This window comes from Podarcis erhardii (genome assembly GCF_964252035.2).
Source record: "Podarcis erhardii genome assembly, chromosome: 14".
NCBI classification, from domain to species: Eukaryota; Metazoa; Chordata; class Lepidosauria; order Squamata; family Lacertidae; genus Podarcis; species Podarcis erhardii.
Genome location: NC_138503.1, coordinates 51,818 through 70,209, shown reverse-complemented (window position 1 = coordinate 70,209; position 18,392 = coordinate 51,818). Strand labels below are relative to the sequence as shown.

Here is an 18,392-nt window from a genome sequence, read left to right as displayed (position 1 = left end):
TTTTGTGATGTGAAAATGGGGAGGGGTAGATTTAAGGGGTTTCTTAATTTATATTTATTTATATTGAATTTCGTACTTGCAAAAAATTGTGCTCCGAGTTGTGGTTTCCTTCTTTGCTAATGTATGTGCAATATAAAGAAAATATCAAAGGCCTGACTTTTTTTAAGAAAAGGAAAAAGGAAAAATTCTGTTTTGAAAAATTGCAGAAGTGCCACGGTGATCTGGAAGGCCTTGGTCGCTGATCAGTATTCCAGCGTCAAGCTGCTGAGACCCCTCCTGAAAAGGCTGCAGGATGAAGACCCCAAAGCGGAAGTCACTACCAGGCGACGCAGCACTTCTCAAATGCCAATGGCGGTACGAAACCACTCAGTTTCTCTCTCCTGGATTGTTTTGAATGGGAGCTGGATGGGGCTGGGGGCTTCTTGCTGGGAGGGGGTGCATCTTAATAAGTGGTCCATCCTGTGAGCACCTGCTTTGTATGCAGAAGGGCCCCAGCATATCCATGTCGGGGAGTTCCTTGCCTGAAACCCTGGACAGCCACTGCTAGTCAGTGTAGACAACACTGAGGGAAATGGACCGGGGCTCTGAGTCGCGTCTGAGTCTGAGATCTTGATCTGACGATGACCTCTGCTGAATGCCGTTATCCTGTCCTTGTCCCTCCAGGCTACCAACGCTCTGTGTCATATCCTGTCGTTCCCTGAGGCTGCAGGTATCCTGAAGAGCAAGTTCCACCACCTGCTGTTTGCACTTAGCACTCAGATCTGTTTTGTCCATGAGGCGAGAAGAAGAGGTTCGAGGGCGGCAAGTCTAATCCCGGAGCCCTCTTCGCATCTCGATCCACTGATGTAAGGGACCTGCTAATGCATTTGGGGGGGCCCTCCCTTCTCTCTCTGACCCATAGCGGTGATGGCTCAGCCCTCCCCCAAGAGATAGGCTTCATTTGGACATGGAGGTTCTGCTTAGGTTAGATAGCTAGGAGACCCAGGCTTCCCCAACCCCTGTGCTCTTCAGTCACTTTGGACCACAACTCCCACCAGCCCCAGCCAGCACAACTGGGCTGAAGATGGGAGTTATTGTAGCCCAAAACATCTGAAGGACACTAGGATGGGAGAGGATGTTGGAGACTCTCCCGCATGATGGGCTGATTTGGGCGTGGTGGGACTCACGTGTCATGAAACCTTAAGTCTCCATCACAGCCGAAAGGTTGCCGCTTGTGCTGGAAACATGGGGGAGGCTGCAGGGGGTGATGGTTGGGGTTGGACTGCAAGATGTCAAGGACCTAAAACTCCCCAGATGAACCTACCCAGACCTTGTGCTCATCATCGGAAGCCCCTTTTCACGTGCCCCCTCCACACAAGAAGGGGCCTTTTCTGTAGTGGCTCCCCATTAGTGGGTTGCTCTCCCCAGGGAGGCTTGCCTGGTGCCTTTAGATGCCAGGCAAAAATGGTCCTCTTCAATCATGCCATTGGCTGATTAATCTCCTATGCCCTTTCAACTGCGTTTGTTGGAGGGAGAGGAGTTATTGGTTTGCTTTGGTTCTTGTTTTTATTCTGTATTTTGTGCTTTTTAACTTGCATTTTTATGTTGTGATCTGCCCGGAGATCTACGGGTGAAGGGCAGTATACAAATTTTTAAAATATAATATTCTTATTTCCTTCACTTGACTCAGGACCGCTGTGCAGGCCCTGAAACAACTGATTGGGCGTGTTGAATACCTTGACGATTTTGAGGTTTTGGGGTTGCAAAGCTGCTGGGATATGCTGTCAAGTCCAGAAAGCTTTTTCAAAGGCATTCGTCTTCTGGCAAGGTAAGAAGGTGAAAAGGACTGGCAGGTGAGGCATGAAGAGCAAGGCCTGCTTTCTGGGGAAATGGGGATAAACTTCTTATTTATTTCAGAAAATGTACCATATTGTTCACTCTATGAGACGCACTTTCCCCCTCCTAAAAAGTAAGGGGAAATGTGTGTGCGTCTTAGGGAGCGAATGCAGGCGGGAGGCTCTGCTCAGCGTTCAAGTAACCTGGTGGTGGTTGTTGTTGTGCAGGAACGCTGGGTGGTTCTTCCTGCCAGCTTCAGACTTGTAAATTCTTTGTCTCTTTCTCGAAGAATGAGCTCCTTGAACATTCTGAATGATATACTGCCAGGCGCAGTAAAGCCAAATGATATTACTTCTGTAGATTATTTGCATCATGATGGCTGTTCTATGAGAGCAATGATCACATTTAGAGACCTGAACCTGGCCAAGTTTATTTACAGATCAAGATATATATTCTTAAAGGCCCAGATACAAATTCTCAGATTTTTTGAAAATAAGGCACCACTGAATCCCCTTCTGGAAGCTAAGCACGCAAACCTTAGTAAGGAGAAACAACCTCCCAAATCCCGGCCTGGTCCCCAGAAACAAGTGCCTCTAAACCTAAAAAGGAAATACGTTCACCTGCAAGACCCGCAATTCCAAGCGAACGAAGATGAGGACCCCTTCTCTATGGAAGAAAATACCTTAATCAGGCAATTTTGCCAATTTCCATCTCCAATACAAACTGAAATATTAGAAAGATTAGACATGCTAAGAATTAAGCTGGCTGGGAGAGATATAAATAAGGAAATCAATGTGGACGCCCACAAAAAGGACCAGACTTCCTTTAATTTGAACTCTATACAAGAACAAAACCCGGCGGCCTGTCGGCCACGTTACCTTCAGACAATGGCTGAGATTAATCTACTTCCAATCAAGGAAGCCCAGCACACCGAAGAGTACACTACATCACCTCCAATAGGGAGAACCATCCCCAAGGTGAACTCACCAGGCTCTTGGGACAAGCTGTGGTACCTAGACGAGGCAGAGTTAGGCCACAATCAAGTCCCGGAAGAACACCTACGGAAAGAGATAACATACTTCAAAGGCCCGGTGACCACTAATGTCAGTATTCAACATTTACCAGCCGAAACTATAGAACATTTGGCCAGTTTGCCATGCCCGGAAAACAATGGGCCGGCTCATAAAAGAGTAATCCCTAAAAGTTCCTTGGGAAATAATTGACAAAGATCAGACCAGAGGCAAACACCAGCCGGCTCCCTATCTCCGCGGAAATTCGACACCATTAGAAACAAACAGGCTCAATCCTTACCCACAAATCAAGCAAAAGTAGTTCTTTCCCCGAAAGGCGCATCCAACCCACCCCAGAGCCTTAAAATTGTCTCCTGGAATGTTAACGGCTGGGCGACAAAGCAAATGGATCCTGAGGCAATAAACTTTATCTCTTCTTTTGACATTGTGTGCCTCCAAGAGACCTGGTCCCAACAAAGTATCGCTCTCCCAAATTATTGTTCCTTTAGCTCCTGTGCTCGCAAACTAGCTGTCAGGACTGCCTCTGGGTCCCAGCTCACAGAAGACCCACGCCCGGTGGATGTAATATACAAAAGTCTTTATTGAAGTTTAGTTTCCATTTCAAAGCTCTGGGCGCGCAGACCCACGTCTTGACGCTAGATCGGCTAAGTCCCCTCTGACTCACTGCTCCTCCCACACCAGTTTAAGATCCTAGCCCGGCTCCACCTCCTACGCTGTTCTTTCCTTCGCTGGGTCCTTCTGCCCTCTGGGGTTTCCTCCTTCCTGGACTCCTCAGACGCTGACCCCCCTTGGTCTTCCCTTTCCTTCCGGCGGGCTTTAGGACCTGGCTCCCTACCCGGGCTCCCTGCTGTGCCGCTCGCCTGTACATTTGAACTTGGCGCGCGCGCCCAGCCGGTAACCTTCCTCCTGACCGTTTCCTCACTTCCTGATGTGGGCGTGACCAAACCTGACTCCTCTCCTCCCGCTGGTGGTGAGAGCCCTGGTCCCGCTTCCTGGGACTCCCCCTCCCCACTGCGCTCCGGTGGGGAAGCTGGTCCTGATTTCCAACTGCTGCTCAGGGACTCCCCGCTGGCCCCTTCCTCCTGGGGCTTCCCCCCTGGAACCCCCCTTGCTCTGGCCACCGGCGCTCCCTTCTGTGAGTCCTCCGATTCGCTGGAGAGGCTTGTGGAATAACTCTTTCCACTGTCACTGCCTGCACCCCCCTCGGACTCCTCCTCCTCACCCTCCATTTGCTCCCCCTCCTGTGCCTCTCCTTCTGAACCCCTGACACTAGCTAACAGGGGTCGCCCTCAAGTTGGCCTCGCCTGTCTTATCTCAACCAGCTTATCCCTCACTATCTGCGAGGAACTTAAATCTTCCCCTTACTTTCTCACTATAAAGATCCACCTTCCAAAGACCAAAAGCCCATGGTTGATAACTACAGTATATCTGCCTCCAGCAATTAATGATTCCGACCGTAATGAAAGGTGGTCTGAACTTTCGTCTTGGCTTCATGATCTTCAAACAACCAACCCAGGACTTCCTCAAATCCTCTTAGGCGACTTTAACGCAAGAATAGGTCCCAACAACGATGCTATATTATCTTCCGCAGCACTCCTGGACAATCCCCTGCAGCCCCCCTGGGGAAACAGATGCTCTCTTGATCCCATAACAAATGCGTCGGGGAGGCTGATGGCCCAATTGGCCATCGAAAACGATCTCTGCATCGCAAATGGCAACGTTACTCCCTTGTCCTTGCAGCAGTTAACGTGCATCTCTTCCCAGGGGACCAGTGTTGTCGACTACATTCTATTGACGCCAGAGCTATTCTCAATTTCTACAAAAATGGAAGTGGCTGAATATTTTGGTGGTGACCACCTTCCATTGACTTTAATGTCAAACCTAATAGAGCCATTCTCAGTCCCCTCAAACTATAGTTCCACCGTACAAAGCTACCCTGTATATAAAACAAAGAAATGGACAAGCCTCAGCTCCTCTCTTGCCCTGGACATACAAAAATCACTTGATATGCCTACAGTTCTTTCTGACTCAATTCCGCCCGCTGACCAATACCGGAAATTAATTGATGCTTTTTCAACAACTTACATAACCATCACCTCGCCTACCCACCAACGCTTCTTCTCTGAATCACCTTGGTTTGACAAGGAATGTAAAGTCCTAAGAAGGCGAATTAGGAAAATGGTCAGAATCATCAAATTTTCCAACGACCCCCAAACCCGTGCAGAGCTTCTAGTTACTAAAAGGACATACAGAAACATGATTCATTGCAAGAAACAGCAACACATCCTTGAGGCTTGGTCCACTCTTCGTTCAGCTGTAGAGAGGCATGACTCCTGCTCCTTTGGGCGCTTAGTTAGGCCTTCGGCACCACTCAATTCAGCCATCCTGATTTCCGCTGACGAATGGATCGCTTATTATTCAGCCAGTTTCGCCTCTCCAAATCATCTTACAGATCACCTTCAATCCCCGTCGGACCTCTGTTCCTGTTCTCTTAGTTCCACCTCCTCAGTAAATTTTACCTCAACCCGCATCTTCAACATCATAATGTCCATGTGTAGGAATAAGGCCCCCGGCCCAGACATGGTCCCGTTGGACCTTTTCCTGACTGATCCTCTTTGGTGGAGTGAACAGCTGACTCCTGTATTCACCGCTATCTCCTCCGCCTTAGACATCCCCGACTCCTGGAGAGAAGCTACAATAGTTCCGATTTTCTTTTTTTTGTATATAAATTTTTATTAAAAAAATTTTTCCATGAAAAACTCCAATCATACCAGTTTACACATCACATATTTTAGCTTATTGGACTTCCCTCAACTTCTCTGACAATCATTCGTGGTTAAAATCCTATCTTCACATTCCTTAGTTTCAATATTGCCATTAGATACTATATTTCTGTCCTTATTTACTTTCTTACAATATTCCTTATATTTTCACAAAGCTTCTTTAAAGCACACTAGCGTTGTACATTCCTCACATACAGTTTTCAAATACTCTGTAAATTTTCTCCAGTCCTCAAAAAACCTATGATCCTTTTGGAATCTAATTTTCCCAGTTAATTTGTCCAGTTCTGCATAATCTGTTAATTTTGTTCTCCATTCTTCCAAAGTCGGTACTTCTTCCTGTTTCCATTTTTGGGCCAACAATGTTCTTGCTGCTGTTATTGCATACTGAAAAAGTTTACAGTCTCTCCTATTTATGTCCCTTCTTGTTATTCCCAGCAGGAAGGTTTCTGGTTTCTTAACAAAGCTATATTTTAGCATTTTCTTTAGTTCGTTATATATCATCTCCCAGAACCCCCTTACTTTCTTACAATCCCACCACATATGCATAAATGTACCTTCTTTCTCATTACATTTCCAACATTTATTGCAAGTTTTGTACATTTTTGCTAATTTTACTGGTGTCATATACCACCTATATACCATCTTCATAACATTTTCTTTTAATGTGATACATGCTGTAAACTTCAGGTTTTCATTCCATATTCTTTGCCAATCATCCATTTCTATGTTATATCCTAAATCTTTGGCCCATTGAATCATTACCACTTTTACTTCCTCATCCATTGTATGCCATTCCAACAAAATTTTATACATTTTGGAAATTATCTTACAATCATTATTGACAATTTCTGTTTGAAATTTTGAGTCTTTTTCTTTATACCCTTTTTCTTTCACATCCTTTTTAAACATTTCACTTATTTGATAGTAGTGCAGCCAGTCAAAAACATGTTCTTTTACTTGTTCGTATGGTTTCAATCTCCACTTCCCCCCTTCCTTCACCACCAAATCTCCATAGGTAATCCAATCACTTCTCATATTGGTTTTTTTGACACCTATAACCTCTAATGGGGATAACCAATGTGGAACCCCCATTTCTAATATGTTTTTGTATCTGTCCCAAACTTCCAATAGCGATCTCCGGAAGATATGGTTTTCAAATGATTTGTAACCCTTTTTCTTTTCTTTCCAAAGGTGCGCATGCCATCCAAATCTGTTGTCAAATCCTTCCAAATCCAGGAGCTTTGTATTTTTAAGTTCAATCCATTCTTTTATCCAGCAAAGACATGATGCTTCATAGTATAACTTCAAATCTGGCAGGGCAAAGCCTCCTCTTTCTTTTGCATCTGTTAGTAGTTTATATTTAATTCTCGGCTGGCCGCCTTTCCGGTTTTCAAAGGCGGCCAGCCAAACATCCCTAGGAACTATCGCCCCATCAGCTTACTATCTATTCCGGGGAAAATATTTGCCGCTGTCTTACTGGAAGAACTTCTTTCATGGGTCCATGAGAGAAACATTCTACCGCCAGAACAGATTGGCTTCCGGAAGTCAGCATCAACCATGGACCACTGTCTAACTCTTTATCACCTTGCCAGTAAATACACTGCACCAAGGCAAGGCCACCTGTTTGCCGCTTTCATGGACCTGGAGGCCGCCTTTGATTCCATCCCTAGGCAGAGATTATGGTCCAAACTTGCCCATTTGGGAATTGATCCGCACCTCCTTTCCCTAATTATTTCCCTTTATTCAAACACCACAGCTCGCGTTCGAATTGGTCCCAACGGCTACCTTACCACTCCATTCCCAACGGCCAGGGGCGTCCGACAAGGTTGTCTCTTGGCCCCTTTACTGTTTAATCTTTATCTTCATGATGCCCTTTCCCCTTTGAAGCTAGCAACTAAGTACCCTCCTCACTTAGCAGGCCACCCCGTTGCTTCCCTTTTCTATGCGGATGATGCCGTCATCTTATCCAGAACAGCTGCGGACCTAGCAAATGCAGTTAATGCATTTATTGCCTATTGTAAGGCGGAAGCTCTTAATATTAATTATAAAAAATCGAAAGTTCTCCACTTCACTCGTTCCCGCAAACTCAAGCTGGAGCCGCTTAAGATCACAGGTGGCTACTTAGAAAAGGTAAAAGCCTCTAAATATCTAGGCTTAATATTTACTTATAATCTCTCCTGGACCATCCATCTACAATCTGCCTCTCTTGCTGCAACCACGACCTCTAATGCCATTGTCCGATTCTATCACCAGAAGGGCGGCAAACACCTTCCAGCAGCAATTCAAATGTTTAATGCCAAAGTTGTCCCTAAACTATTATATGGCTGCGAAGTATGGACTACAGCAATATCAGGTAACCTGGATCGCCCACTTCACATGTTTCTGAGATCTCTTTCCGGTGTCCCAAGATGTGTCTCAGGTGCAGCCCTACGACTTGAGTTCGCCCAGCCCTCAATTGTAAAACGAGCATGGAGTCCAGCCATTTCCTACAGCTCCCACCTACTACCATCAGATGCTCGAATTAGAGGTGGTTTCTCCAATCTGATCCTAAGAGATATTCATAATTCTCCTTGGAAAACTACAATTAATCTCAAATTCCGCTCTCTTCTCAATTTGAACCGCAAAACTGTTTTTAATTTAGAGTGTATTAGCCCGGCGGCCCTACCTCTAATCAAAAAGAAGCTACAGCAACTTGACTTCTCTAACACAGCTTCCCATGCAAGAGGGCCGTGTTCAGGCTTAGCCCTAGCTATTCCACCCCCTGAAGGGATCCCTCTATACTGCTTTACAATTCCTTCGGAGGCTAAACGAAGGGCCTTTACCTGTGCCCGTCTCAACTGTTTTCCTACAGCAGTTCTGTCGGGTCGTTACTCCAGAGTTCCCATCGCAAATAGAACATGCTCCTGCAATGACACGGCTCTGGAGACTATGGAACATGTAATGCTCTTCTGTCCCAACTGGACAGATGAAAGATCTCGGTTTCTAACTCCTCTCGTGAACAAGCTTCATCTCCCAATCCAGCCTTGGATAGTGTCCCTTCTTCTGCAGGATTCTGACTGTTGGATTACCGAGATGACAGCTAATTTCCTGCTTAGTGTGATGAAGAGGAAAGCGGCACCAACTCCTTCCTCAATACCACAGATGTAGTCGATACGCCGCACAATCGAACCTGTTTTTTGTATTCTCTGTCACTTGATGTTTTAAATCTCCCGTTACCTTTGTTATCCCCATTTTCTCAAAGTATTCGCCCAGGACGACATACACTTTTATCTCCCCACCCCCATTTTATGTTGTTATTTCTATGTATATTATGCTATGGCCGCATGGCTAATGCAATAAAATCATTGTTGTTGTCTCTTACTCTTATGTTTCAGGACCTTGTTCAGCTCCTCAACAGAACAGTACAAGAGGATTGCCCGACTGGCTCGGGAATATATGTGCTGTCCGAACAACAAGAAGAGAGCCATTGGCATGGCGTTTTACTTGGAGGTAGGAACTGGAAACAGGGAATGCCTGTTCTAATGTTTCTAATGGTTTCTTTATTCCTCACAATTTAACTGTCAAATGTTCTTTAGTATTTACACATTTTTTATTTAATTGTACAACTTCAGCTGCATTCACTGCTATCATGTCTAATATATATGGACAGTGTTTTTTTGATAGAAGATGAATGTATACATAATAAAAGATGCACTTACAGTGGCTTTGCTCCAACTTAGGGGATGTCCGACTCTGATACAGACACTTCCATGACCTAGCGCGCAAGTTACTGCAGGCAGCAATCATACAGGTATTCCGTTAATGGATGAGCAAGTCTTCACCTTTGGAAGGCTAAGATTTTTCTTAAAATTACATTTTTATATGTACTATTGGAAACACCTTAAAGCTGGTATAAGTTCATATGTATTTATTTTTGCCTGCTTTAAAGATTGATTTTTGTATGTCTGCTGGTTTATTATATATCTTTTTTCCTCTTTGTTCCACTATGTATCGGGGTGGGGAGACATAATAATAATGTCAGGGGCTCAGGAGCAGAGACACAGGGGAGAGAGGAAACGGAGAGCGAGGGGGAGGAATCTGAGGGCAGCGTGGGATAGTATGACAGTGGGCCAAGAGATTCCGTGAGCTTCTCCAGTGATTCAGAGGATTCCCAAAGGGGGGCGCCGATAGCCAGAGCAAGGGGGGTGCCAGGGGGGACACACCAGGAACAAGGGGCCAGCGGGGACTCCCAAAGCAGCAGTTGGAGATCAGGGCCAGCTTCCCCACCAGAGCGTAGTGGGGGGGAAGAATCGCAGGCTTCAGGGCCAGCATCTCCTCCAGGAGGGGGAGAAGAGGAGTTAGGGCTGACCACGCCTCCATCGGAGAGCGAGGGAACGGTCAGGAGGAAGATTGCCGGCTGGGCGCGCGCGCCAAGTTCAAATGTACAGGCGAGCGGCACAGCAGGTAGCCCGGACAGGGAACCAGGTCCTAAAGCCCGCCGGAGGGTGGGGGATGAATCAGGGGATTCAGCGTCAGAGGAGTCCAGAAAGGGGGAGACCCCAGCGGACAGGAGGACCCAGAGGAGGAAGGAGCAAAGGAAGAGGTGGAGCAGGGCTAGAGTCTTAAACTGGTGTCGAGGGGGAGGAGACTCAGACGGAGCTTCGGCGGTCTAGAGTTTAAGACGTAGAGCTGCACGCCATGGCTTTGAAATAGAAACTGAACTTCAATAAAGACTTTTGTATATAACAAGAACTGGCGTTGGTCCTTTGTGAGCTGGGACCTCGGGCAGCCCTGACAAATAATAATAATAATAATAATAATAATAATAATAATAATAACAGCAGCAACAACAACAACAACAACAACAACAACAATAATTCTTTGCTCGTCCAAATAAGCTTTTTTCATATATTTATTGAGGCCACTGAGTCTTCTCCAGTTTCAAACGTCATCTCATGCTCTTTATGAGCCAAGTCCAAACCCTCCTGCAGTTCAGACCCAGCTTAGGATGTGTTTGGTTCAGCATGATTCCAACCAGCTCATACTCTTTCCTTCCCTTTCCCACCAAAATGTACCTGACTGTGAGAGCAGAGGTGAATTAGATTGGGAGGGCCATGCCCAGCCCTAGAGGTTGGAAGGTGGGGTCCAGGCCGACCAGAAACCAGCAGAGAACTCCATAGTTCCAAATGGAAGCACCAGCCCAGCTTCTGCTGCAGCCATGCTGGGATGAGAAGGGGCAGGAGGGGACATGCGTGGCTGGGTGCTTCTTGCTGGAGACCATTGAACTGAAGTGAGCTGCTTTGGGGGCCAACCTGAATCAATCCCAAAATAACCCGTTCAAGAGGTGCTTTTTAGAAACTGAGCTCACACTAAAACTGTAAAACCATGAAAATATATGCTTATGAAATACATGATATTTGTTGTCTGATAAGGGGGGGGGGGGGCGGCAGCTCTATACTTTCCATTGGTCACAACAAGCCTGGGGGTCAAAACAAAGCACCACCATCTCAGGTGAATATCAGGATTGAGTCCATTGCTCAACTTTATCTGGTGTCACTTAGGCTCTGCCAGTGAGACCACTTGTGCTGCTGCCGCTGCCCTGTCTGGCTGTCAAAGCCTCAACGACCTGCGCTGCTGCTGCAGCACCTTCTGACGGTCAAAGCCTCGATGACCTGCGCTGCTCCCGCTGCCCTGCCTGGCTGTCAAAGCCTCGACAACCTGCGCTGCTGCCTCTTCCTTTTCTGGCTGTCAAAGCCTCGAAGATCTGCGCTGCTGCCGAAGCACCTTCTGGCTGTCAAAGCCTCAACGATCTGCGCTGCTGCCGCTGCCCCTTCTGGCTGTCAAAGTCTCAATGATCTGCGATGCTGCCTCTTCCTTTTCTGGCTGTCAAATACTCGACGACCTCCGCTGTTGCCGCTTCCCCTTCTGGCTGTCAAAGCCTCAACGACCTGTGCTGCTGCCGCTGCCCCTTCTGGCTGTCAAAGCCTCGACGATCTGCGCTGCTGCCTATGCCTCTTCTGGCTGTCAAAGCCTCGATGACCTGCACTGCTGCCTCCGCCTCTTCTGGCTGTCAAAGCCTTGACAACCTGCACTGCTGACACTGATGCTTCTGGCTGTCAAGGCCTCGATGACCTGCGCTGGTGCCGCTGCCCCTTCTGGCTGTCAAAGCCTCGACGACCTGTGCTGCTGCCTCTGTCGCTTCTGGCTGTCAAAGCCTCAACGATCATCGCTGCTGCCTCTGCCTCTTCTGGTTGTCAAAGCCTCAACGACCTGCACTGCTGCCTCTTCCCTTTCTGGCTGTCAAAGCCTCAACGATATGCGCTGCTGCCTCTGCCTCTCCTGGCTGTCAAAGCCTTGACGACCTGCGCTGCTGAACGCTTCTGGCTGTCAAAGCCTGGACGACCTGCTGCCTCTGCCGCTTCTGGCTGTCAAAGCCTCGACGATCTGCGCTGCTGCCTCTGCCTCTTCTGGCTGTCAAAGCTTCGACAATCTGTGCTGCTGCCTCTGCCTCTTCTGGCTGTCAAAGCCTCGACGACCTGTACTGCTGCCTCTTCCTTTTCTGGCTGTCAAAGCCTCGACGACCTGCGCTGCTGCCTCTTCCTTTTCTTGTTGTCAAAGCATTGATGACCTGCGCTGCTGCCGCAGCCCCTTCTGTCTGTCAAAGCCTCAACGATCTGCGCTGCTGCCACAGCCTCTTCTGGCTGTCAAAGACTTGACAACCTGCGCTGCTGCCTCTGCCTCTTCTGGCTGTCAAAGACTCGACAACCTCGTCAAAGCCTCGATGACCCGCGCTGCTTCCTCTGCCTCTTCTGGCTGTCATAGCCTCGATGACCTGCGCTGCTGCGACTGCCCCTTCTGGCTGTCAAAGCCTCAACGACCTGTGCTGCTGCCTCTGCTTTTCTGGCTGTCAAAGACTCAACAATCTGTGCAGCTGCTGTTGCCCCGTATGGCTGTCAAAGCCTCAACAACCTGTGCTGCTGCCTCTGCCTCTTCTGGCTGTCAAAGTTTCGACAACCTGCGCTGCTGCTTTTGCCTCTTCTGGCTGTCAAAGCCTTGATGACCTGTGCTGCTGCCGCCGCCCCGTCTGGCTGTCAAAGACTCGACAACCTGTGCTGCTGCCTCTGCCTCTTCTGGCTGTCAAAGACTCGACAACCTGCGCGGCTGCCTCTGCCTCTTCTGGCTGTTAAAGCCTCAACGACCTGTTCTGCTGCCGCTGCCCGGTCTAGCTGTCAAAGCCTCGACGACCTGCGCTGCTGCCTCTGCCCCTTCTCACTGAGAAAGCCTCAATGGCCTGCGCTGCTGCCTCCGCCCCTTCTGGCTGTCAAAGCCTCAACGACCTGTGCTGCTGCCTCTGCCTCATCTGCTTATCAAAGACTCGACGGCCTGTGCAGCTGCCTTTGCCTCTTCTGGCTGTCAAATCCTCGACGACCTGTGCTGCTGCCTCTGCCTCTACTGCTTGTCAAATCCTCGACGACCTGTGCTGCTGCCTCTGCCTCTTCTGGATGTCAAAGATTCGAAAACCTGCGCTGCTGCCTCTGCCTCTTCTGGCTGTCAAAGCCTCGACGACCTGCACTGCTGCCGCAGCACCTTCTCACTGTCAAAGCCTCGATGACCTGCGCTGCTGCCTCCGACCCTTCTGGCTGTCAATGCCTCAATGACCTGCGCTGCTGCCTCTACCTCTTCTTGCTGTCAAAGACTCGACGACCTGCGCTGCTGCCTCTGTCTCTTCTGGCTGTCAAAGCCTCGACCACCTGCACTGCCGCCGCAGCCCCTTCTGGCTGTCTAAGCCTCGACCACCTGTGCTGCTGCCTCTGCCTCTTCTGGCTGTCAAATCCTCGACGACCTGTGCTGCTGCCGCTGCCCCTTCTGGCTGTCAAAGACTCAATGATCTGCGCTGCTGCCTCTTCCTTTTCTGGCTGTCAAATACTCGACGACCTCCGCTGTTGCCGCTTCCCCTTCTGGCTGTCAAAGCCTCAACGACGTGTGCTGCTGCCGCTGCCCCTTCTGGCTGTCAAAGCCTCGATGATCTGCGCTGCTGCCTATGCCTCTTCTGGCTGTCAAAGCCTCGATGACCTGCACTGCTGCCTCCGCCTCTTCTGGCTGTCAAAGCCTTGACAACCTGCACTGCTGCCTCCGCCTCTTCTGGCTGTCAAAGCCTTGACGACCTGGGCTGCTGACACTGATGCTTCTGGCTGTCAAGGCCTCGATGACCTGCGCTGGTGCCGCTGCCCCTTCTGGCTGTCAAAGCCTCGACGACCTGTGCTGCTGCCTCTGTCGCTTCTGGCTGTCAAAGCCTCAACGATCATCGCTGCTGCCTCTGCCTCTTCTGGTTGTCAAAGCCTCAACGACCTGCACTGCTGCCTCTTCCCTTTCTGGCTGTCAAAGCCTCAACGATATGCGCTGCTGCCTCTGCCTCTCCTGGCTGTCAAAGCCTTGACGACCTGCGCTGCTGAACGCTTCTGGCTGTCAAAGCCTGGACGACCTGCTGCCTCTGCCGCTTCTGGCTGTCAAAGCCTCGACGATCTGCGCTGCTGCCTCTGCCTCTTCTGGCTGTCAAAGCTTCGACAATCTGTGCTGCTGCCTCTGCCTCTTCTGGCTGTCAAAGCCTCGACGACCTGTACTGCTGCCTCTTCCTTTTCTGGCTGTCAAAGCCTCGACGACCTGCGCTGCTGCCTCTTCCTTTTCTTGTTGTCAAAGCATTGATGACCTGCGCTGCTGCCGCAGCCCCTTCTGTCTGTCAAAGCCTCAACGATCTGCGCTGCTGCCACAGCCTCTTCTGGCTGTCAAAGACTTGACAACCTGCGCTGCTGCCTCTGCGTCTTCTGGCTGTCAAAGCCTCGACGACCTGTGCTGCTGCAGCAGCACCTTCTCACTGTCAAAGCCTCAATGACCTGCGCTGCTGCCTCCGACCCTTCTGGCTGTCAAAGCCTCAATGACCTGCGCTGCTGCCTCTACCTCTTCTTGCTGTCAAAGACTCGACGACCTGCGCTGCTGCCTCTGTCTTTTCTGGCTGTCAAAGCCTCGACGACCTGCGCTGCTGCCGCAGCACCTTCTCACTGTCAAAGCCTCGATGACCTGCGCTGCTGCCTCCGACCCTTCTGGCTGTCAAAGCCTCAATGACCTGCGGGGCTGCCTCTGTTCCTTCTGGCTGTCAAAGACTCAACGGCCTTTGCAGCTGCCTCTGCTTCTTCTGGGTGTCAAAGCCTCGATGACCCGCGCTGCTTCCTCTGCCTCTTCTGGCTGTCATAGCCTCGATGACCTGCGCTGCTGCGACTGCCCCTTCTGGCTGTCAAAGCCTCAACGACCTGTGCTGCTGCCTCTGCTTTTCTGGCTGTCAAAGACTCAACAATCTGTGCAGCTGCTGTTGCCCCGTATGGCTGTCAAAGCCTCAACAACCTGTGCTGCTGCCTCTGCCTCTTCTGGCTGTCAAAGTTTCGACAACCTGCGCTGCTGCTTTTGCCTCTTCTGGCTGTCAAAGCCTTGATGACCTGTGCTGCTGCCGCCGCCCCGTCTGGCTGTCAAAGACTCGACAACCTGTGCTGCTGCCTCTGCCTCTTCTGGCTGTCAAAGACTCGACAACCTGCGCCGCTGCCTCTGCCTCTTCTGGCTGTTAAAGCCTCAATGACCTGTGCTGCTGCCGCTGCCAGGTCTGGATGTCAAAGCCTCGACGACCTGCGCTGCTGCCTCTGCCCCTTCTCACTGAGAAAGCCTCAATGGCCTGCGCTGCTGCCTCCGCCCCTTCTGGCTGTCAAAGCCTCAACGACCTGTGCTGCTGCCTCTGCCTCTTCTGCTTATCAAAGACTCGACGGCCTGTGCAGCTGCCTTTGCCTCTTCTGGCTGTCAAATCCTCGACGACCTGTGCTGCTGCCTCTGCCTCTTCTGCTTGTCAAATCCTCGACGACCTGTGCTGCTGCCTCTGCCTCTTCTGGATGTCAAAGATTCGAAAACCTGCGCTGCTGCCTCTGCCTCTTCCGGCTATCAAAGCCTTGATGACCTGCGCTGCTGCCTCTGTCTCTTCTGGCTGTCAAAGCCTCGACGACCTGCACTGCTACCGCAGCACCTTCTCACTGTCAAAGCCTCGATGACCTGCGCTGCTGCCTCCGACCCTTCTGGCTGTCAAAGCCTCAATGACCTGCGCTGCTGCCTCTACCTCTTCTTGCTGTCAAAGACTCGACGACCTGCGCTGCTGCCTCTGTCTCTTCTGGCTGTCAAAGCCTCGACCACCTGCACTGCTGCCGCAGCCCCTTCTGGCTGTCTAAGCCTCGACCACCTGTGCTGCTGCCTCTGCCTCTTCTGGCTGTCAAATCCTCGAGGACCTGTGCTGCTGCCTCTGCCTTTTCCGGCTGTCAAAGATTCGAAAATCTGCGCTGCTGCCTCTGCCTCTTCTGGCTGTCAAATCCTCGATGACCTGTGCTGCTGCCTCTACCTCTTCTTGCTGTCAAAGACTTGACAACCTGCGCTGCTGCCGCTGCCCCTTCTGGCTGTCGAAGCCTCAACGACCTGCGCTGCTGCCGCTGCCCCTTCTGGCTGTCAAAGCCTCAACGACCTGCACTGCTGCCACTGCCCCTTCTGGCTGTCAAAACCTCAGCGACCTACGCTGCTGCCTCCGTCTCTTCTGGCTGTCAAAGCCTCAACGACCTGTGCTGCTGCCTCTTCCTTTTCTGGCTGTCAAAGTCTCGACAACATGTGCTGCTGCCGCTGCCCCTTCTGGCTGTCAAAGCCTCAACGATCTGCGCTGCTGCCTCTGCCTCTTCTGGCTGTCAAAGCCTCGATGACCTACACTGCTGCCTCTGCTTCTTCTGGAAGTCAGAGACTCGATGACCTTTGCTGCTGCCGCTGCCCCGTCTGGCTGTCAAAGCCTCAACAATATGCTCTGCTGCCGCAGCCCCTTCTGGCTGTCAAAGCCTCAACGATCTGTGCTGCTGCCTCTGCCTCTTCTGGCTGTCAAAGCCTCGACGACTGTACTGCTGCCTCTTCCTTTTCTTGTTGTCAAAGCCTCAATGACCTGCGCTGCTGCCGCAGCCCCTTCTGGCTGTCAAAGCCTCAACGATCTGTGCTGCTGCAACAGCCTCTTCTGGCTGTCAAAGCCTCAACGATATGCGCTGCTGCCTCTGCCTCTTCTGGCTGTCAAAGCCTCGACGACCTGTGCTCCTGCGGCTGCCCCTTCTGGCTGTCAAAGCCTCAACGACCTGCGCTGCTGCCTCTTCCTTTTCTGGCTGTCAAAGTCTCGACAACCTGCGCTGCTGCCGCTGCCGCTGCCCCTTCTGGCTGTCAAAGCCTCAACGACCTGCGCTGCTGCCACAGCCTCTTCTGGCTGTCAAAGCCTCAACGACCTGCACTGCTGCCTCTTCCTTTTCTGGCTGTCAAAGTCTCGACAACCTGCGCTGCTGCCGCTGCCCCTTCTGGCTGTCGAAGCCTCAACGACCTGCGCTGCAGCCGCTGCCCCTTCTGGCTGTCAAAGCCTCAACGACCTGCGCTGCTGCCACTGCCCCTTCTGGCTGTCAAAGCCTCGACGATCTGCGCTGCTGCCGCGGCCCCTTCTACCTGTCAAAGCCTCAACGACCTACGCTGCTGCCTCCGTCTCTTCTGGCTGTCAAAGCCTCAACGACCTGTGCTGCTGCCTCTTCCTTTTCTGGCTGTCAAAGTCTCGACAACCTGTGCTGCTGCCGCTGCCCCTTCTGGCTGTCAAAGCCTTCGATGACCTACACTGCTGCCTCTGCTTCTTCTGGAAGTCAGAGACTCGATGACCTTTGCTGCTGCCGCTGCCCCGTCTGGCTGTCAAAGCCTCAACGACCTGCTCTGCTGCCGCAGCCCCTTCTGGTTGTCAAAGCCTCAAGGATATGTGCTGCTGCCACAGCCCCTTCTGGCTGTCAGAGCCTCAACAATATGCGTTGCTGCCTCTGCCCCTTTTGGCTGTCAAAGCCTCAATGATCTGCGATGCTGCCATAGCCCCTTCTGGCTGTCAGAGCCTCAATGATATGCGCTGCTGCCTCTGCCTCTTCTGGCTGTCAAAGCCTCAACGACCTCTGTTGCTGCCGCTGCCCCTTCTGGCTGTCAAAGCCTCAACGATCTGCGCTGCTGCATCTGCCTCTTCTGGCTGTCAAAGCCTCAACGATCTGCGCTGCTCCCTCTGCCTCTTCTGGCTGTCAAAGCCTTGATGACCTGCGCTGGTGATGCTGACGCTTCTGGCTGTCAAAGCCTCACTGACCTTTGCTGCTGCCTCTGACTCTTCTGGCTGTCAAAACCTCGACGACCTGTGCTGCTGCCTCTTCCTTTTCTGGCTGTCAAAGCCTCGATGACCTGCGCTGCTGCTTCTGCCCCTTCTGGCTGTCAAAGCCTTGACGACCTGCGCTGCTGCCGCAGCCCCTTCTTACTATCAAAGCCCAGACAACCTGTGCTGCCTCCTCTGCCCCTTCTGGCTGTCAAAGCCTCGACAACCTGTGCTGCTGCCTCTGCTTCTTCTGACTGTCAAAGCCTCGATGACCTGCGCTGCTGCCTCTGCCTCTTCTGGCTGTCAAAGACTTGACAAGCTGTGCTGCTGCGACTGCCCCTTCTGGCTGTCAAAGCCTCAACGACCTGCTCTGCTACCGCAGCCCCTTCTGGCTGTCAAAGCCTCAATGACCTTTGCTGCTGCCTCTGCCTCTTCTGACTGTCAAAACTTCAGCGACCTGTTCTGCTGCCTCTACCTCTTCTGGCTGTCAAAGACTCGACAACCTGCGCTGCTGCCCCTGCCTCTTCTGGCTGTCAAAGCCTTAATGAACTGCCCTGCTGCCTCTGCCTCTTC

The 18,392-nt window shown here is 50.9% G+C and overlaps 1 protein-coding gene across 1 annotated transcript; it reads left to right on the top strand.

Moving 5' to 3' along the window:
• On the top strand, positions 1-9,594 carry LOC309328558 (maestro heat-like repeat-containing protein family member 7). Its single transcript, XM_081838550.1, has 5 exons — positions 1-354; positions 664-845; positions 1,670-1,807; positions 9,004-9,118; positions 9,349-9,594. Exons 1-5 carry the CDS (start codon positions 343-345, stop codon positions 9,385-9,387), a joined length of 486 nt encoding a protein of 161 aa, XP_081694676.1. The 5' UTR covers positions 1-342; the 3' UTR covers positions 9,388-9,594.
• Positions 9,595-18,392: the final 8,798 nt, after the last annotated feature.

What these genes read in the sequence shown, in the direction of transcription:
- LOC309328558 (XM_081838550.1), top strand. An exon ending in TCGCATCTCGATCCACTGAT is followed by an intron (nt 846 to 1,669) that starts GTAAGGGACCTG and finishes CACTTGACTCAG; the next exon opens with GACCGCTGTGCAGGCCCTGA. An exon ending in GCATGGCGTTTTACTTGGAG is followed by an intron (nt 9,119 to 9,348) that starts GTAGGAACTGGA and finishes GCTCCAACTTAG; the next exon opens with GGGATGTCCGACTCTGATAC.